The 22053-nt window shown below is 37.5% G+C and overlaps 1 protein-coding gene across 1 annotated transcript; it reads right to left on the minus strand.

Annotated features, from left to right (window-relative positions):
- Window positions 1-405: 405 nt before the first annotated feature.
- Window positions 406-21430, minus strand: TNNT3 (troponin T3, fast skeletal type; the record flags this gene model as incomplete). Its single annotated transcript, XM_088145097.1, has 10 exons — window positions 406-727; window positions 8062-8102; window positions 9142-9232; window positions 10486-10595; window positions 12314-12427; window positions 12624-12701; window positions 13218-13334; window positions 13578-13623; window positions 14602-14629; window positions 21406-21430. Coding segments are annotated over 10 exons (699 nt in total), but the record flags the coding sequence as incomplete, so codon positions are not given.
- Window positions 21431-22053: the final 623 nt, after the last annotated feature.

Below are 22053 nucleotides of genomic sequence, written 5' to 3' on the forward strand. Positions count from 1 at the left end.
ACTGACTTGAAGGGAGAAAAAAAATATGTTTTAGCTTGGATATCTGTATGATTGCCCCCTCCCCTCCTTTATTTCCCTGATTTTTCCATTGGGCTGTTTTGGCTTTAGAAGTGCAATCTTATGAGTTCTTCATTATTACATAGGCCAGTGGGGTTTACTTTTGAATAAGCATACTTAGGATCAGCATTTAAGTTATACATAAATAGCTTACAGTCATTGGTGGATGTAAACTAGCATACATTTATTTACTTCAGTGGTCCTTTGCCAGATTTTATTGACAAGGCCAATAAATTCCAGGGTTTGGTAAATGAATCATTATAATGGAGAAAAAAGAATGGCTAGACATGAGTTGCAGGTCTGAAGTATATTATTGACTACACTTTATTTACAAGACCAAAGGATTCATACACTGCAATCTGTGTGGCAGCGTAGGGCTGGAATTAGGAAAAGACACGCATGGAACAATAGGTGTCAGCAGGGAGTCATCATCATTCCAGAGCTGAGGTTCTGAAAGATGTGGGCACCCTTGAAATAAGGAGTAGGCAATCCAGGCTGGTGTTGCAACTGTGGTTTTGTTCAGGCAAGAGAGAGGAATTGGTAGTTAAACAGGGAAGATGAGCCAGCGATGTTTGGCCATGCCACCATTGATGAATCTTCCTGCAGGCACCTTCCAGATCTTTACTTCCAGCGTCCTCCAACTTTGCCCTTGGCCCCAGCCTTCTTGCTGCTGTAATACAGATAGGAGAAAAACATGTCTTGCTGCTGTAATACAGATAGGTTACCAGAGCTGTAGCCTTGACCTCCAATTCTTGACCTTGCCTTTTCAGCAACAAGCTCGTCATTTCATGTCACTCTAACATTGGATTAGAGTAGATGAAATGCCAATGTGTTATCAGATCCATTTTGCTCGTCTCTTAATCAGGGAATAGCCGCTGGCAATCTTTTCAGACCTGGCTCCTGAACTATTTTATCTCACTTCAAAAAACCCTATCAAGTATGTGACAATCAACATGTGGTTTAAAAATAAGGTAACAGTTGCCTGAGTTCTAGTCAGACTTGTCAGAAATGTAAGTCCCATACTTGAATGGCAGAGCTGTCTTTGAATTTTAGATGCGATTATAATTGTGCATTAAAACTATTAAGTGGTATGATTTATATTAAGACTCTGCCAACTTTTTAATTTAGTCTGAACATCCACAAAGTGGTTGTGTTAGCTCCTAGACAGAGTGATCACCATGAATCCTTTAAATATTAATGAAAACTAGATGCAGAGTTGAAACATGTCATATTCAGAACATTTCTGATGAACCATGATAGTCCACAAAGCAGTATTTTCCAAAGTAGCACAACTTCCTTTAAACTTGAATCATGATAAACAACTTTTTCTATAGTTATGGGGCAAAATTGTCATCTTTAAATTGTGTGACTATAGTTGACAAGAATTCAAATTGTTTCATTTTGCATGCAAAAGAAACAGCATCTGAAACATGCAAAACTTACCTTAATTATGAGCTCAGTGCACTGATACGTTCCAAATAAGTACATTAGTCTGGTGTTAGAACACTGACCCTTGTCCCAGCAACAAATTCCAGCTGCAATGCTATTATTGGCATGCTGTCTATCCTTGGATGGTACTAGAAGTTACTGAAGAAGCTACATTGGATTAATAGCCAGGTGTTTGGTAAATTGGAGTTTAGATTGTTTGCTATTTAGGACACTTCCAATATAGATTCTTCCAGGGAACAGGAGAGGTAGGGAGATATAACAGCAAAAGGAATATCTTTAAAGCTTACATGATATCATTGGTGATTTTTCTCTGTGGTAGTTTCACATATGGGAACATTTGTCAGTGACATCAGCATTCATACATACACAGAGCGAATACTTTACCTGTCATTTAACGTAGGACACTTTTTCCCTCTGAAAACAGTCTTAACCCTCAGAGACAAATGGCTGTTGTGTGTCTTCTCATGATAATAGACGTATTTGCACTCTAAACCTATATTTATATGCTGCCATATGTTTCAGTAGTGCCCACAAGTATCAATTATAAAAATACCATGTTGATGCAGTTGGCAGATTTGGTATACCTTATTTTTGTTAGTTTCTTTTCCCTTCAGTATTTCTGTGTAAGACTTTGCAGCCTGATCATTAGCTTATACTCTCTAGCATTCCTCTTAGCATCATTGTGCAGACCTTGGTATAACCAGGATCCAACACAAACATTCTCAGCTCTTGTTCAATATTCTTTTTTATGTTTTTTCTTATTCTAAAGAATAAATGGCACATCATCCTAAATAACTTTCAGCATGCCCTGTTACCTTTAAGACAGCACAATTTTATCTGGATTGCCTCCGGCTCTGCAATAAGGATGATACTGTTTATGAATCAGAAGGGCCAATTAAGAGCTATCAGTGAGCCTGGAGCACCATTCATTGAACGATGTACATAGTATGAAAGAAAAACTAGAATTATATCTATTCTATGTAGCCAGACATATTAACGGACTTGTTTTCCTTCCAGCTATGAGAAGGGAAGTTCTGAGAGTTCATCCCTCCCTACAGTCATTTCTTCCCGAACTATCCACTCTCAGCCCTTGCTTTCATTTGATTACTGTTTCCGCTGCCGCTCCCTTTATCTCTGGGGCATTAGGTTTCTGAATGGACACATGCAGCAATGAAACTATGGAACAAACCAAGCAGGAAAGAATTGGAATTAGATAAGGAGGGGAAATAAGACTGTATGATGCATGAAAAGAACCCACTGGCCATGCCACATAATGTGCATGTGGCAGTGGCAAATTTGAATATTAGTGTTATTAGATCCTGTTCCTTACAATCTCAGAAAGTATGCTTTCCACGCCAACACAAAGAGCAGCATATTGGCAGGTGAGCTTCACTGAGATTGCTGGAAAAGGAGAGGGTTCTTTTGGGGGATGATTATAGATTCATTTCAGTTTCACCAATGTATTTTTTAAAGGAAAGAAAGGAGTGGGTTTTAGTCATTGTGCTTTTCCACTTCGTTCCCTTCCGATAAGAAAACAGTGGTAAGAAGACTGAAGTGACTACTGCAAACAGCTGGATATTCCAGCTTTCCGACTGGAAAAGGAATGTGTGTACTTACTGTTTCTGGGCCTGATCAATCCGATTTCTGAAGGTGGTAATCTGCAAACAAATACGACTACGTTTTTAAAAATGGCCTGCTTCCCATTGTGGAGGGAGGGTTTTACCAGCTGTTTTGCCACAGTAAAATGCGGGCAGGAGATTGGTGGATTCCAGAGCAATAAATACACAAAAGAAGTAAAAGCTGAAATAATGTATTCAGCAAAACATAGCAGAAGAAGAATTTTGACTGCAAAGCATCAATAGGCAGGAAATGTTTACAGACAAGACAAGAAGAGGAATATAAAAACAGGACAAAATCTCACATCTCTTCAGTAGCTAGGAACCCCTCATCCTTGTCCAAGGCAATTATGGATTTCCCCCAGATTTATTCCAGCTAGCGGATAGCATCTTTCCTGGGTAGGTTTATGCTGAGCTTCAAAATACTTAAGTTCTTTGTCATCTTTATACTTTTACAAAATATAGGAGGTATAAATAACAAAATACCTGGAGATGGTTTAGTGGTATACTTTATCAGTAGCTTGCATTAAACTCTGACTTCTGAATAACTGACAAGGATCAGTAATCTATTTTTCCTTCTTGAGGTGTTGAACTAGGGAGTACACGCTAAAATAATCTCTGCCTTTTTGTATCAAGTTCCAGGTTTCTGAAAGCTTACAGTATATAATGTCCTTGTCAGGCCTAGCCCAAGGAACTCCTGGAGACCGTGTAGGTTCAATCAGCAAGGTTTATTAGCTAGCGCTTATTTACAGAATCTTTTCAGACTGACCAGTAGTTCCCAGGCACAACTCTCTACTATCTTCTGGAATGTTTAGGGATGCGCCAGCTTTCTCCGCTTATCTCCAGAGCATTGCTCTGGAGATGAGAGCACCGTTTTCACCCCCCTTCCTCCATTCCAGTCCATCACAGTCCTGTTGCAAACTCATCCTAATTACGTGCATTTGTTGTTTATACTTCTTGCCTAGTAGCTAACAAAACTTCATGTGAGATATATCAGCCCAATCATCCTCCCATCGCTGCCAGCTGCCTGGCCTTGGCAAAGCACTGTTAAAAGAAAGAATTAAGCGTCTCAAGCTAAATTGCATGAAAAAATGACCAATGAAAGTGGAGGGAAGAGAGTTATTGAGGCCTGAGTTTTTTGAAAAAGCTAAAGCTTTAATTAGCTGTACTGTGCACACACATTAGAAGAGAGGCCATTTTATATAGTAAAGGGCTGGGGAAAATGGGCACGCCATTTAAACCTCCTTGCTATTACAATTGTCTTCCATTATAGCCCTCCCCCTACCAGGAAAACCGGTTGAGTTGCAGCTAAGATAGAATTTTATTTTATTTTACTTTATTTTATTTTATTTTATTTTATTTTATTTTATTTTATTGAGAATGAAAAAGAGAAATGAATTGGCAGAAAACTTACTAAATGTGCCATTTTCATAACATAAATGGTAACAGGAACCAAGATCTCCAATGAACAAGGTTTTTTTTTTTTTTTAAGATAAAAGGTAAACTTATACAAATGAATTAACAAGATTACTTTTTTTATACGTAAAAGGTAGAATCATGTAAATTCTGGTTCAAACAATATATTAGGAAAATTCATATTTAATTTCGGTGTTTGAACTGAATAATTGAATTGAACTGAGTTGTTCTGATTTAATTTTCCAAATCCATTTGAAAAAGCTGCTTCCTCAATCAGTATATCTTCCAATAAATTCTGAAGCCTCTGATTTAATTCAGAAAGTCATTTTCTGTCCCCTTTTATGAATTTCCAAGTTAGTATTTGCACAGCCCTAATTATCTTGGGACATCTCCTGAAATCCTTTTCTTAGATGGTATGATCAAGTTGTAAAACATGAAATCAAAACACTTTCTGCCCACCTCAAGATTGTATTTGTTATAGCTGTGTGTGCATGTCCATACGTCCATATATGTATGCTATTTTTCTTAGTTTGCTCTTAATTTTGTTTGGGTTGCTTTTCTTTTTAACTCTCTGTTATTGTTCTTTTGAGTTTGGTTTCTCATTTTTCCAAAACAAAGGAGAAAAAGAAGAAAAAAACCTTCTGAAAATTGGATTGGGCTTGAGAGTTTGAAAATGCTGTGATTCCAAATTAGCCCTAAGAAAAATAATTGTTCCTGATTTTTTTTTTTTTTTTTTTTTTGCAAATTGTGGTCAAGAGGATGGATATTGATTTGTTTAATTGATGAAGGGCTAGAAATAGAAACGCTCTAAAGCTATAAGTAAACCAGTGAAGAAATTTGCTTAGCAGTAATTCATTCTTGGGGTTAATACTGAAAAACTCCATATTCCCTGGGAGGTGCTACACTGAAACGATGACGGCCACTTCAGACTCCATGTAAAAAACAAAAGGGGGGGGGAGGTAAAGAACATGACATGGAAATTGTTGGACATTACTAGGCTAAGAAGTTTCCAAAAGTCTACTCCAGCAATAGAAATTTTTCCTATGGATAATTCAAAATAGAAAAGCTGTCAAGAATATTTGAAGAAATAATCCATCTAAATAAAGCCATGTCCTCATTAGTGACTTCATAATATCACCCAACCATCACTGAGATGATATAACTTGTCTCATTATTGTTATTTTGGCACAACAGTGGCTGGATGCCTCTAGAATCCAGAAGATGCGATAAGCTGCTATTGGGCAAATTACATAAAACTTCATTTGTTACCATATCAACACAATTAATTTTTCTCATGGTTTCCTCTCATGCCATCATAATAATCAAGACTAAGCCAGTTGGGTGAATTCTTCTCACCTCTCACCTCAGCTGAAAGGAAAAGAAAGATTTGTATGACTGACTTAACTCTATCCTTGTGATTCTAATCATCATTAGGCATGAGAAGAAGCAAAGAAAAGCAGCCCTTCTGTTTCTGTGAGGATACAGGCTGGCTAATAGAAATCTGGGTTTTTACAGCTGTGCCAAATCTGGGTTTTTACAGCTGTGAACAGGCACTTTCTATTGGAAAGCGATCCTGTTCGTTCACAAACCAAGGTAGGGCTTTCCAAAGAGTAAAGGAAAGAAATATTCCAGGTAGTAGGGAAGAAAGGCCAGAAAGCATGCTGGAAATTTAAAAATCATTTTCCAGGTTTTTGGCAGTTCCAATTTGATGAGGTGGAAGTGCTTTAATTATAATAGAAATCAAAATATAATTTCCGACTCAAGGAAATAAAGAGGAGTTGAAAACATTTTTTAAATGTTACCATTGTTTACATTATGTTCCTTAATATTCCCATTGCTTTGTTTGCTATGCAGTAAACATGCTGCTTTCATCTTAAGAGACAGCTGGCCAACCGAGCGTAGTTTCTTCTTTCATTCTTCTAAGCAGTTCTAACATTAATTTTGCACCAATAAAATTTCTCATACTGTAAATTCACAATGCCCAAACCATAAGGTGTCTTGTTCACCATCTTGGGTTCCCAGGGTGGGGCTTTCTTCCATGACCAGCAGAAACAAGAGACTCCAACAATGGAAGCAACAGGACAACATGAAAAAGGAAAGCTTGGCTGCCCAATATACTTACTCACTTACTTGTAGGCTTTGAACATGTGCCTTGTGGAATTGAGGACACTAATACTGAGTCTTCCTCTTAACCAGGTGTTTGATTACCAGGCTAGTATTGGTGCTTATGACTTACCTTCTTTTCTACGTGTGAAGTAAGATAAAAATAAAGACAATAGGCCTGGCACTTGGATTCCTGGGTATCGAAGATGGGTAAGAAATAGCTCAAAAAGCAGTGCTTCCTTTATTTTGCCTTCTTATGAACTTTCCTTGCTACCCCTGTTATAACTCAACTGTTCTCAGGGTAATAGCAATTTTCACTTTAATTCCACAACTCTTTTTTAAAATGAAAAACATAGGAGTTGTTTTGGTGGATCAGAATCAAGATCCATCTCCCTGTTCAGCCTTCCCTGGTTGTGATTTAATGCCAGTTCAAATCAACTGCAGCTAATTTACTCAGTTGTCAAGGAAAATGGGAACTGTCATTCCACAACTTCTGGCACTGCTTCCATATCTCTGACATAACGCAACAGATTTCTCTAAATTTGCAAGACAAATCTGAAAAGACTAGTCTCTGATCATTCAGCTTGTTTTCTGGCTCTCACCCGCTCTCTGGTGTGGATTTTGCATAAATATAAATATAAGCAAACAAAAGGCCCTTCTGAGCTGCTAGCTGATCTTTCTCACCTGTCCTTCCCTCCCTCCCTCCTTCCTTCCTTTCGTGAGAAATTACCATGGATAATTTGAAGACCCTGATGGTACAGAACTCTTGAAAATGATTGTTTGCTTATTATTACTGGTATTTTTATACCCCCAGCTGAAAGTGACTCCTTAGAGTTTGGTCTATAGAAATTATTTTTCTATGGCACTGCAGTCACTCTATGAAGCAGGAAACTATGACAACAATTGGATGGATAGATCACTCTCAGGAATTGATTTCTCTGCTGGTATCACTTTGTTTGCATTGTCCTGCCTTCATTTAGAACAATGTTTCCCAACCTTAGCTAGGGAATTCTGGGAGTTGAAATCTACACATCTTAAAGTTGCCAAGATTGAGAAACACTTATTTAGATGACCAACAATCTTTCCAACCTGCTGCCCTCTACTGCCTTTGGCTATGCTTCCTGGATTCTGGGAGTTGAAAGCCAACACATCAGGCTGGGGAAGGCTGATCCACAGAATACAACACTGAACCTCCATTCAACTATTTAGCTTGCTCTGAATTAATAGGATAAAGGTTGATGAGAAAGAAAGAAAGAGGAAGAAATGTGGCTATTTCTTGTTTGCTAAGCCAGGAATTAAATGCCAGCCTGTTGTCTACCGATGTATATTTCGAGTTCCCAGTCTCCCAACATGCAGGAGCCTCATGCATGTAAACATCTTTTTGGTGCTTATATCATCTGGGTGAACTCATTGTACTTACAACCTGGCCAGTGCCTGCACCCTGCAACGTAGTGATAAAATCTAAGAGAGATTAAGATCATTATTGGCTTTGGGGATCTTAACAAACTAATTTTTTTTGCAATACATACTCAGAAAAAGATAAACATTCACCTTTTAACACTCTCAGAAGTCTCTCATTGTCTTGTGCATTTCAAAGGATTATCTCAACATTATAAAAGCAGGCAACTGCTCTAAGAGGGCTGCCTTATTCTTTCCTATTTTCAAAATCAAATTCCAAGCACAGCAGAGAAATAACAGGATATTTTCTGCCCATCTGCACAATCTGCCAGTTCTCCTTGATTCCTAAGCTTAATACCTTGTGTTCCCTACATGCAGAGTGTAAAGCATGTACCATTACCTATGAGCAATATAATGTGCAATTGGATGGCAAATTACATAGCTCCATCCACAATAACAGAATTAAAACATAGGCAGGGTAGCTGTAACCATGCTCACAGTTTGAAGACAAATTTGGAGTATTTTCTTCCACATGAAATGAAGAAGATATAATCTATACCCTTTTTTAAAATGGTGACTATCTTGTAGCATTCTTAAGATAACAGAAGAGAATGGTGCTTTTCTGCCTACATGAATTCACATGCAGGTAAGGCCGGAGAGTTAACAGAGGCGGGAGACATCAGAAGTGGGTTTAGTATTGGTCTCATAGATATTTCAATGCAATGCTGACACTGTTTATGGATTTATAGAGATTATGGGCTCCCCTGCTTGGCTTCTGTGATGGAGTATAAAACCATGAATAAGTCATCTGGTTTATGAAGATACTTCAAAAAGAAAGACAGGCACATTCATTAATATGACAGTTATTTTGTGCTATTTGCAGGCACATCATGAGGAAATATTTAAGTGGAAAGCAGAAATCCACCCTGGGTGTATAATTGAGAAGTTATCAGCCTGGGATGAAAATCTGAATTTTGTTGATAAATATTCAGAATAGTATATGGACTTTTATGGTCTTCAGCCCAGTTCTCCCTTAAGAGTATAACCAATTTCACCCTGGAAATAAACAAAAATCATAGCTGAGATATCTTTTTCTACTCACATCGTATTTTTGTCTCTTGATCTTCTCTAAATACTCATATTTTTCCATCTCCAGCTGATATAGCCAATCCCACAATTCTTTGGCTTTATCCCTATTTATTTGTGGAAAAGTAGAGATATAACAAAGAATGAATTTCATACATCCCATCTTCTGTACAACTCAAAAGACCAGGAACTATAGAGAATCAGTTTTACATAAGCTCAGTATTTCCTAAATATGAAGTGGCCAAGCTGGTTGGGAGATTATGGGAATGGAAGTCCAACACATCTGGAGAGTTCTAGTTTGTGGACGTAGTTAGTCCCCTGTGTAACTTCTCCTTATGAGGAATTATTTGAACACCTAAATATCAACAGAGAGCTTGACCACTTCATTACTTACCTTATCTCTGGATGCTTAATAAACAAACTGAAATGTCTTGGGCCCCGTACAGATATTTGGGAGAATCTTATTCTTTACTTTCCTCCTTTCAAATACATGTTCATTTATTCTTATTCCCTGCTTTCTGTTCATTGGTCAGTTGCCTATCCATAACAGGACTCCTTCTCTTACCTTGTACCTGCTAATCTTATTTAGGAATATTTCATGTGCCCTTCTGAGAACCATATCCATACATGTATTAACAGGAATGATTAAAAATATATGCAAAATGATTTCTCTTTACAAAAGCCATGCTCATTAAATAAGTCTTGCCTTTCTATATGCTTGAACATCTTAGCTTTAATAAGTTTTTTCATAAATTTATCTGAAGCACTACTACTTTCATGTTTTTACTATCATGAGATTAAAACCTCTTTAACCAATTTCTTCCATATTTAAAGAATATTGTATTGTTGATCTTACGCTTATAAATAAGATGGCCATCAAAATCTCTATTTTGCACCCAGACATTATTCCCAATTTTATTTTATTTGTCCTTTAAATGTAGAGGCCGTATCTGCTGCCCATTGTAGATTTTTAGTTAAGCTGTAATTTTAAGATGAGTCTTCTATTCTTCTTAAGATTTACTAATGTTGTAACTGCAGGCAGAAGTTATAATTTAATCTAGTATTTTTTGCACTATATTGGTTATTTATACATTAATGTTAAATGTAAACTCTATTTTGATACTGTTCATCAGGATTAAATATTCCAGGTTCTACCATTATGAAAGGAATAAAAAATTCCCTGAATTCTTATGAATAGCAGAATGTTGTTTTCTTAAATATCTTTCTTAAATTTCTCCTATAAAGCCCTACTTTAATACTGCAAAAAGTACTTAAAAAAAAAGCTGACTTCTTCCATTCCACACAAACTTAATCTTGTATGCAGTATTGACTGGGGGGGGGGGGGGATATATTTTTTTACCTCAGCTTGTCTTCACCAAGGTGGTCAATATTCAGAGGTTTGCGTCTCTCTGCCAAAATTTTCTTCTTCAGTTCCCTTGCAGTTTGTTTCTTTCCTCTCTTTTGATCGGCCTGTGAAGAAAGAGTTTAAAGATTATCACTGGATGCATCCCAGTGAAGGAAATGATGAAGAAAGTCAAAATTTGGCACATACTAGAGCAGTAATCCTCAACTGTAAAAGTGCTAGATCGCAATTCCTATCATCCTCTATCAATGCACTAGACATACTGGCTGGGGATGAGAGGGTTGTAATCTGGCATATTTAGATGCTATCAGGTTAGCAAAGTCCGCACGAAAGTCATCGTTTCCAAGAGTTTGCCAACATGCCTACTTTGCATGCCTTTCTGATTCAATGCAGCCATAAGAATTGTCCCTCATGGTTGAAGAACCATTAGAACAAGGCTCTGGGAGGTTGTGAGCCCAGCTACATACAGTAACAAACAAATCAATCTAACATGTTACAGGGTTCCCAAAAGTCTGCTTCCTTGCCATTCTTTGAAAAACAGCCTCCTCCCCTCACTCTTCACCCAGATAAAACTGCATTCCACCTTGGCCCTCATGGGTCTGTGGGCCTTGGCTTCTGCATAGGACAAACTGCTTACTACCCCTTGCCTCCTAACTCCATCTCACTCAGCTCAGGAAAAGGCCTCAAATGCAGTTTTGCTTCTCAGGATTTGCTGGGATTACTCATTTCCCAGGGCTTGCTAGTGTAGCACTAGGGTAAACCAAAGGCTTTTATGCTTCTTCCATGAAGGAAGAGTTTGTTAACTTGCAAAGCACTGGAAGCTCTCAGGGACAGGAAGTAAACTCAGAAGGATGGCAAGTCTGAAACAGAAAGACTGAAGCAGCCAGGCAGCACTGAGTTCTCAGGACTATTTGTTAGCTCACAGTAAACACATTTGGAAGCCATGAATAATGAGATAAAGAGACATATTTCATGAAATTCCATATGCAGAAAGGCTCTGCCCTTGTAAAGATGGTAATATTGAAACATGAACTTATGTTCTGCTGCATTGTAGCTTCTATTAAGACATGCATGAAGCGCTATTAACATCGCTTCTGATCCTATTTTTGGGACAGACTGAAGAAATTTATGTTATATTTTTACTGGCAGATAAGGACACCAAAGTAACTCTCACTGTTGAAAAGTTTGTTTTTGTGACTTGTAAACCTCGCATATTGCTGATAGCAAAACAGTACAAGCATGATTGTACATTTTTATCTTGTATGCTTTATTTTATTTTGTATGTTCTATTTTGTAACTGTATTCTGTATATTTTATTTAGTAAATCTTATTTAGTCTGGGTCGCTGACCAGTAATAAAGAATATGATTTGATTTGATTTGATTTGATTTGGTCATAGTGGGAATAGCAGGCTGGCTTTAAACTACATTGGGAATGAATCACAAATGGAACCAATAGTGACATTGGAAGAGCTCTTTAACACAAAGTGGTTTGCTTCATCGCAGACTTCCACACAACTTTCTTTCACAGAAATTATCTTACATAGGTAAGCTCCAGATGAAAAATCTGGAACAGCAATAGCTGTATAAATTCCTTTGGGGGGGGAGGGAATCTCTATCCCATATTTAAAAAAGAAGGGAAAAAACCCCCTTAAAACAGAGACTAGCGGTTCCTTCATGTGGTAAACTTCTTTGGTCTCTTCTTGAAAGTGAAAGGTTTTGCCATTGTAGAATTAAAGAATTCCTAGAAACTCTTGGATAACTTTCAGATCAGCAGTGCTTATCCCTGATCACATTCTGATTTTCTCTGCTCATTAGTAGATTTACCTTAGCCAAATAGCTGCTGTATGTGGCACCCATAGAGGACAGAGCTTTCTTCTTCTTCAGGTCATCTTCAGCCCTCCTCTTGGCATCTTCTTCCTCTCTTCTTGCCTTCTCCTCCTGTGAAACAGAAAGTAGGAACAAACTCTGCTTCATACCTGAGACTCACAAAGGCAGAGTAGACAATTTGGGTCTTGGACATAATTTTTTGGGAAGTGTGAAGATGAAGCCAAAAGTAATAACCACAACTCTTCACAGATAATTCTACATTCAGGACAATGAGATATCAATGAGAAAAAGCTGCAGATAGACTCACAGCAAGTCTGGCCTGACGCTCCTTTTCTTTCTCAGCTCGGATTCTTTGTTGATCAGACCTCTCAGCTCTACGCTTCTCCTATGCATTGCACATAAAAAGAGAAAAGGCAGTAATTTGATTAGAACTATATTCATGTAGCTGGCTAGAAAAAAAGGCTTTGAAAAATTTCCCTGAGGATGAACAGTCCAAACAGATTAAATTGCAATCAGTATTAAGATCACAAAAATGTTCTTAGGCTGATACACTGATGAAACACCTCAACTCAGATGCATCTGAGTCAAGATCAATAAAGTTATCTAACATCTATAATACACATGAATGCAGCTTTGAGACAGCACTACAAGAATTACTTTTCTTATGTCTCAAATGACCAATAACACAATTAGTGTAAGAATTATATACTATCCTTTCAAGCTATATGAAACCGACATATAGACACTTAGATGAAGACATGGCTACTCATAAAAATTCTCTCTTTCATGCAACTTATGGTCAGCAAAAAATATCCTTGGGTCCATTAACATTTCATTTGTCTTCATGGTCTATCCTCTTGGTGAAGACCTTACCATAGTCGACTACTTCAGGAAAACTTACAATTCTGTCTTTAAGGGCCATTAGTTCTTCTTCTTCTTTCTTCCGGCTTTCAAAGTGACTATCAATCAAAGCTTGAAGCTCAATCAAGTCTTTGTTCTGCCTTTTCTTTTGAATGTCCTGGAGAAAGAAAGGAGGGGAAACAATGTTCCATGATGCCAAGTATAATCATTGGGATGATATAGATCCCCCCACAGAAAGCTTTTACATATTCTCATTCATTAGAACCCCAATCAGTTATTTCTCCTCATGATTACGGAACTTAATCAGAAAATATTTTCGTAATAAGATAGAAACCACTTTCTTGGCTAAAATTTAGACTGGCAAGACAAGAGATTCATTGGAAGAACCAACAATACTCACATCAAAGTCTACTTTCTCACCCTCTGGGATCTTAGGTGCAGTCAACCTTTGTGGATGTTACAAAGAGAAAGGAAAGTATGTAAGTTCCAGAGCAAAATATTTCAGAAATAAAGAGAAGAGATGTTTTTGGAAAGATTTGCTTGTATGACAATTTAACTGAAATAAAATTTGCCCAAATACTATTAAAGAAAATCATAACTGCAGGATTTGGGATGTTGAACTCAAAACTGCTAATGGGTCTGATGCACTGCCTAGCAGCAATCATATTTTTCTTCTAGTACAAATTATTAATTCTACAAACTATCAGTTCCAATTCTATTAGATATAGAAGCATCAGAAATAGTTCCACAAGTTCTAAAAATTTGAATGTAATAATCATGACTAAGTTGACTTTTTGGTCTGTTGAAAGCATTGGCTCTCTAGAAATGAATCTGGATGAAGATGTCGTGTATCTCTCATTTCATTAAGATGTAGTCCTTTAAGATGGAAACCTAAAGTGTGATCTTTTTTCTGACATCCTGATTGACCAAATAGCTTGTTTGTTTGTTTTTCCTGATATAACTCTTCAAAGCACTAAATAAATACTTGTGCTGACAGTCAGTCTCCAAATTAATCTTCCCTAACTTGGTCCCTTCTAGATTGCAATTCCATAATCTCCAGTCAACAGGATCAACAATTGGACATTCTGGGATTTGTAGTCCCAAAATACCTGCAGACATGAGGTTAAGGACAACTGTTACGAAATATCCACTAAGATTAGCTTTCTGCATACTACTAGGTGGATTACATATACATCTAATTGCAGAAACTTCTTTCATATTCAAGGGAGATCTTTACATTTCATTCTAAGAGGAAGTATGAAGTATTTGGAAATTACAGATAAATATAGCCAGCTAAATGTGAAGGACACTGATTATCTAACTGGCCATCCTAATTTACAACACATGAACCATAAATATTTAAAACCAAAGAACTTTACAAGTATTGTTATAATATTGCTACATTAAACATCTCCTAAACTTACGTTGGTACTGGTACTCTGGGCTTCTTCTCTAGATATAGCAAAGCAGGAAAGAAGCAGGAGAGAAAAGGAAAAAAAAAAAGATGAAGAAAGAAACTAGAACAGAATAAATCCTATTTCATTTGCTAAAAGCAAAACACATCTAATTTTATGTAATTAAATATATTAATTACACTTCTGACACTTCATAAAAGCATACTCTCTGACAAACTAATGTTACTTAGAAGAGGAAGAATTCAGAAACATAAAAGAGCAATCTGCATGAAAGCTTCAGAATAATATTCAGAAGGCAACAATTTCCTTTAATGATTGCACCTAGTTTTCAAAATCTAGTTATCTTCAATAACCACATACAATATACATGAATTCAAAGAATTCAATAATGCAGTGATCTTATTGCCTTTTCTTTCTATTTTGGTTTTGTGGTGAGATTTCAGCAGTAAGAAGCTCACAGCTTCTTGGACAGAGTACTTTGTACATAGTCTAAGTTGAAAAAAAACTGATCGTTCTACTTCTGAATGTATAAAACACCTAAGGTATATGCTGTAAGTGACTGAAAAAATGTTATATCATCCATTCAGTTCAAATCCAATAATTTTAAAGCAAAACATGATTCTGTCCTTCCCCGTCTCTAAATGAAAGCAACATTTAATAGCATCAGCCTTAAAATAGAAAATTTGCTTTGGAAGGTGATAAAGCTGTGTAAGAATTGCCTGAAAATTATATGAAAAAAAAAAGATTAAATAAATATTGAGTGACTGACATTTCTTTTATCCAGTTTCTGAATTATTCTAATCAAAGCCAGCTCAGGAGCTGTGCAGAAAAAATGATGAAGGTTGAAGGGGAATGGGAAAACGAGATAGGAAAACTATGACAAACTACAAGAAGGTGACCCATAGGTTGAAAAGCATTGTTTCTTGGACAAAATAACTTTCATATAATTATGGCATGTTCCTGCTTTCCTCTTTCTTTTTACCCAAACTCCCATGTCTATTCATGTTTTTTTCTTATCTTGTTTCACCTTACCTATCTACTACATTCATGTGGAGTCCTTGGTGCTCTCTGAGCTTGGTTGTTTGCTTGCAAACATCTCATTACCCAACTAGGGAACATCATTAGTGACTCTCATGAAATATCTGCAAGCAAACAACCAAGCTTTCCACAGTTCAGCCCTGAGCTACATATATTCTCCTCTATTGGTACTAAATTCATGTTCTTGAATATGTTATATTATGTTCTTGCTTAATTTATTTTGCTTCCAAGCTTCCTTAACCTTTTAGGATTACCCAGCTGTTATCCTGGGTCATGTAGCTACATTAAATTTTAGGGAAGCTGAGTGCATCTGCTTAATCTTAGATTCCTTACAGCACTGTATACTGGGGAAACATTCTGTAGGCTGTCTGCATTTTCACCTGAAATGGCTTTTTAAAAAGGCAAGAGAAATAAATGCAGAAACAACAGTAATCAGTTTTTCACATTTATTATCCTATCTCCTCACAGAAGAATAGCCTACCAGGTCCTACCATTGCAATTTAATAGACTATGTCAGAGGGAAGGGAAGGGAAGGGAAGGGAAGGGAAGGGAAGGGAAGGGAAGGGAAGGGAAGGGAAGGAAGGAAGGAAGGAAGGAAGGAAGGAAGGAAGGAAGGAAGGAAGGAAGGAAGGAAGGAAGGAAGGAAGGGGTTAAACATGAATTCATTATAATGCATTTGTTTTATTTGTTTTGACAACTGACTTTGAGATATGTGTCCTATTGGGCTAATATAAACATGTCCCACATTTGGACATTTAGGGAGATTGTTTGTTTTTCCCCAAGATGCAGTCAGAGGAGTAGCCCTGTTAGCAAGCCCTACTTAGTTCTTATTTTATTTGGTTTCTAGCCATTATTTCTTGGACCTTTAGGACATTTTCCATGAACGTTTGATTGTTGTTGTTTTTTAATTGTTTGTTTATTGGCTCCAGGAATAGAACACAGTATTTATATACCTCCAGAATATAAGGTAACAGTAAAACCAAAGAAAAATAAAAGTTAATTCTAATTCAATTTAGGTTAGGATATTTCTTTTTTAAGAAACTGGATAAAACATACAAGTATAGAATAATCATGGCAAAATCCTTTCTTCTGATGTCCTTATTTTATCTCTGTCGCATTCTTATATGTAAATACTCAGAGACATACTGTAATTCCTACACAAATCCTGCCAAAAGATAAAGCCCATCCTTAAAATAGCAAAACAGAAAAGTGGGAAATAAACACTGGAGCCTTAAAAGAAAGAGGAAATTGAAAGGGTATCATGTAAGAAGCCTTGATCTCTCCCTTCAGAATCTGAAATTTAGAAAGCAGCAAAACTCATCAGTAAAAAAAGCTGTTATTCTTCTTTGGTGTCCTTTTAATATTCTACTAAATCTAGAAAAGCTCATCAGTAGCATAATAAGTGCCAGACTATGGGTAAATGCTAAATATCTGTAGGTGTAGAGAGTAAGGAAGTTGATTTTGGTGGAAATTTGCAGGAACTGTTACCTAGGCAAAAGGAGCTGAAACATATTTTAAGTCCAGAACAGCACTTAGAAACAGCCCAGGCAGCTGCCTCCCCACCTCCCTGGGGTATAAGAAAGGGGAGGAGGGCCAGCACAGTCAGACTTGCAAGATTCTGTTATTATAGTCCATGTCAGTAAAAGTAGTTTTAGCCTTCCTGTGGAGTTGATTTCCTGGTCTGATCTACCTAGTGGGGCTGATATTAGGGGATTTCCTTCCAGTGGAAATACTATTTTTAAAGGAGATATTTTTTCAGGACCATAGCAAGTGAAGGAAGGGTTTAATACCCTCATGCAATCACAATATCTATTTTCTATTTTAGAAAATGCAAGAGGTGTATGAATTTAACACCATATCACATGTACTTTGGCCCTGAATCAGAGCTCTTTTTCATCTATTGGGAATTACTAATAGGCACTGTGTGTTTGGTTTCCATGCTATCTATGCAAATGGAAGAATCCATTTGTTGAAATGCCAGTAAAACTGTCCATTAGAAATTTGTCCTCTCCTATCCTTTTAGCCTTCATAATTCTGCCGAATCTGCTCCAAATGAATGCTCAGTCCTCCAAAATAGATTTGGAAAGTCTATCATTGGCAAAGGGAATTCCCTCTTCCTTCATTACTATCTCTGAAGGCTAGATTATACTCTTGTTGTTTGTCAACAGCCAAGACATTCTGACCCTCCTCAAGCATGTGCTGGTATGTGGACAATGATCTAGGCTATAAACTCTTGAAGTAGAGTCTTGCATTTTTTCATGCAAAGCACCCTGTTTATTCATGGTCCCAAATCCATAATTAAAATAAACATTTGTTGCTAGAAATATCCAGTAACAATTTCCCCAGTTTTATTAACACCTACCCCAACTCCATCAAAAGAAGTCCTATTATAGATATACATACATACATACATACATACATACATACATACATACATACATACAGTATATTCATCCTTGATAGGTTTTCATGTCTTGGTTATTCACAGAATAATTTATGGTATGTGCAGTCCAAGACATTTAGGACAGCTTGTGTGAAAGGGGGAGACTAAATTAGGTTAACATGCTCCCAGAGCAGCTGAAGGATGCTACAAAACTGTCTTTACAATGTTCCTTCTGGAGCAGAAACCAAGAGTTAATCACCTGGTCTTCCCAAGCTAGCTCCTCAGAAGCTCCGTATCACTGAAGAGACATTGGGGAGTTGGGCTGGGGGGAGATTGCACTAATCTGAAACTAATGAAAGAAGCCTTGGAATATATACCTGGCAGAAAAGAACAAAAGAACATCCAAGAATATGGGTATGGTAACTAAGCAAGGGTTTTACCTACTGCCTGCAAACAATAGATCACCCTGACATTTAAGAAACTGCTTTTTTAAAAACCCTCTGGTTTCAAAGACTGTTTGCCATGAGATATGAAAAATGGGCTGAGATACATTGGCATTGTTCAAGAATAAGAGGAAAAAGCTATGATAGAAATAGAATCCCCTGGATCTTTGAGTTTTAGGTTTCTAAATCTATTTCTGAAATAAAAGCTAAACAAACTCATAGTCTGGGACATCCCACATGGGACAAAAAGTGTTCCTGTTAATATCAGTTAATAGGCTTAATGTGGTGCCATCCAGATATCTTGAACTATAACCTCAGGATAAAGGGAATGAAGACCATGCTTGCTAGGAGTTTGGGGCACTATAGACCAACACATTTGAGAATTCTGGGAATTGTAGCCCAACATTTGGCTAGGAATTTATAGATCTTAAGATTAAAACTGATTGATTTAAATGATAGGGACATACATTAAACATACTTATTAAAGAATTGTAATGGGCTGCCTACAAAATAAAAAAGGAAGCCATTCAAAGTTTGACTAAGTGGAAGGAGGAATGCCAGTTGTAAACACAGATCTTCCTGGGGTATTACTTGGTCTAGGTCTATCTGTAATGGTTAATAATCAAACAAGCAACTCATTCACAGAAACATCACTCTCACTGGATCTTGACAGGAGAACGCATTTCAGCCTAAAGGCTGAATTCACTGCCAAGAAGCACAGTTGCAGTCCAAACTGTAAGCAATGGCTCCTCAAAGTGTTTCCCATATATACAAACATATTCCATTTCCACACACTTTCTCTCTTATACCACAGTTCTTTCTCACATACATATACACCATTCTGTCAGTGCCACACAAGCACATTAATGTGCATGTGCATTCCTCCAGTCCTTGAGTCAGAAGCTAAATCTGCCTCAGGTATAAGGCTCATGAACTGTCCTGCCCTTAAACCTTTACTGCAAGACAGCTTAAGGTCAGACATTGGTGGATTCCCCTAGATTTCTTTCCATCAACAGCCAGAAGGAAAATCACCACCAATTGTTCCCCTTAAAGTATGATGGGCAAGGCTTGGGCAAGCACAGACAGGGGCCTGGGACAGAGGTTTTCACCATCTTTCAAAGTGTCCAAGTGATAGATCACTAACATAGAAGACCAGGAGACCTGTGTCCCAAAACAGTTGAGCTGTCAGGTCAATCGGCCACAGGAAGTTACATGGGGTGAAGCAGGGGGGATTCATGAAACACATCATGAGTGTTCCCTCCTGCTTTTTCCCAGGCCTGTCTACCATCTGACCAATCAGTTAACCAGGCTATTTTTGGACACAAATCTCCTGGTCTTCCTGTCACTTGGGCTAGAAGAGGAAGCTAACAGAATTCTTGTTAATTTCACCCCTTTCTCAGATCAGTAAGTGCTGCAAAGGAAGAACTTTTATGGCAGCATTTGGAAGTATGCACACAATGGCATTGGGATATTAGATGCTGCCCCCTGCCCCAAGTAAAGTAAAAAGCATGGCCATGCAAAAACCCTGAAATCTGCAATGCACCAATTTGGGACACAACCAGAAACAGATAGCTTGCAGAACCTTGCTCTCTTTTCCAATTTAAATTGACTTTCTGTATAGCCCTGTTTTTTAAGCACAAGACTACTGCTGTTTCAAAAGACTGCTAAACACTTTTTAAAATAAGTCTTAATGGTCTTCCATAAGAACACTATACCTGTGTCTGTTAGGAGCCCATACAATGCCTGAATGACACTTTACAAAACACTAGTCAGGCATTATATGGGCAGGCAGATGCCTCTGTAGAAGCAGGTGCTTGGTTTCTCCTGCAGTCTAAGCCAAAGTGGTACTCAACAACCAGAGGGAAGGAGGAGTGCCTACAATGGCTGAAAATGACCAATGGGACATGATCAAATCCCAGACCCTGATCACACCAACCTCATCAGAGACCCTGTAGAATGTCTGTATGCCAAGGTAGGTGTTGGGAGAAGAGTAAAAACACCGTCTTAATTCTAGAATACCCAAAGATGAATGTAAGCAGTCTCCATAATGAGTTGGGGATGAGACGAAGGCTAAGTCAGGAGAACGTGTCCTCTAAAAATAGTGAGCAGGGCAGTTTGGGGGCATGTTTGGTTGGATGTAAGGATAAGCCCACTGCCACACACTGCAAGCAGGCTTAACAGTAGTTTTGCAAGATGGAAAGGTAGTTTTTCAAGGCTACATCATTAGTTAGTCCTGTCTTTTCCAAAAACGAGTCCTCTTAAAAATTCCTTCCATCATGGTAATGAGATTCCTTTTCATATTATGACCCTTTTAAATTTCATTCAAATATATTTCAATTCAGTTTTGTCTCTAAAGAGTTCAAGGCACTTTAAAAGGTTCTCAACCCCATGAGGTAAGCTAGTTCAACCAAGCGTGTGCACCCAGAACATCCTAGAGCAATCTGCTAAGAAAAACTCCATATTCTAATATTGCCCAAATTATCCTCGTCACATGTCACTGGAAATATTGAGCACTGTTGGTGCCGCCCTAGAGAAAATAAAGGAGAGACAAAATAAGGTTCATTGAATGGAGAGCACGTACCTTCTTCATAGACTTCTATCAGAAGTGTCATGGCAGAAAGAAGCAGTGACGTGAAGTAAAGAAGGAAAAAGTGTAAGAATATAAACACATTTATGCCTAATGGGTGGAATGGGTGAGTAAAGGGTGGAATGGAGGAAGAAAGAAAAGGTCCACGGGCACTTGGGGAAGCTGTGAGAATTTGAAAAATTATAATGGCAGGTTAATACAGCTATGAGTATGGAGCATTAAGGCAAAAACATTCTTGTCTGTGATAGTAGGTTAATAGTACTTGTTGTTCTTGTTTCTTCTCTCAGTATCCCATTCACACAAATATATATTGTCTATGTACATATCAGAGAATAGGAGGATTTGGAAGTTGTGTTACATACCTGGCTCATGAACTTCATCAGGTGAGAAGTATCATGGATCAAGATGTAACAAACCGCAAGAGAACAAAAACAAGAGTGACATGTTAATCTGAGGGTCTTTGAACTCTTCTATGAGAGTTTGAAAAGAGGAAGAGCAAAGAAAGTAGTAGGTCAAATCAGTAGTCACAGATGAAGAAAGTTAATAGGACTTAAAAGACAACATAAAAAGCAGCCAAACAGGGCGTCAATAAAGGTGAATTTGCCAAGTCATAGAATTAATGCTATTTTGCTCATGAATCATTTGTCAGCCTTGTATAAACAAAGAGGAATTCAGTCCTGTTCTGCAAATGATCACTTTGGATTGTCATGCTGACATCTGGGGAGTGAAAAAACAGGATGCTACAGAAATGCAGGTATCCTTTCAATCTGCTGGAGTACAGTAATATCAAAGAGCTCACAGAAAACTACTTCCAAGAAACCAAGAAGATAAGAAATGAGTGTTCCTCTTCTTGTTTGTTCTTCTCTGGTTAGCTGGTATAGTTCTATTCATTTATTTATTAGATTTAGAAGATGCCCAAATCCAAATAACTCTGGACAGCTTACATATTAAAAGTCACAAACAATAAAAGAACAAAAATATCAAGAATGTCTATAATAACACAATACAAA

Source organism: Python bivittatus, unplaced genomic scaffold, assembly GCF_059951505.1.
Source record: "Python bivittatus isolate LINGU-HERP-01145 unplaced genomic scaffold, Pbiv_v1 ctg000480_np1212, whole genome shotgun sequence".
In the NCBI taxonomy this organism is placed as follows: domain Eukaryota; kingdom Metazoa; phylum Chordata; class Lepidosauria; order Squamata; family Pythonidae; genus Python; species Python bivittatus.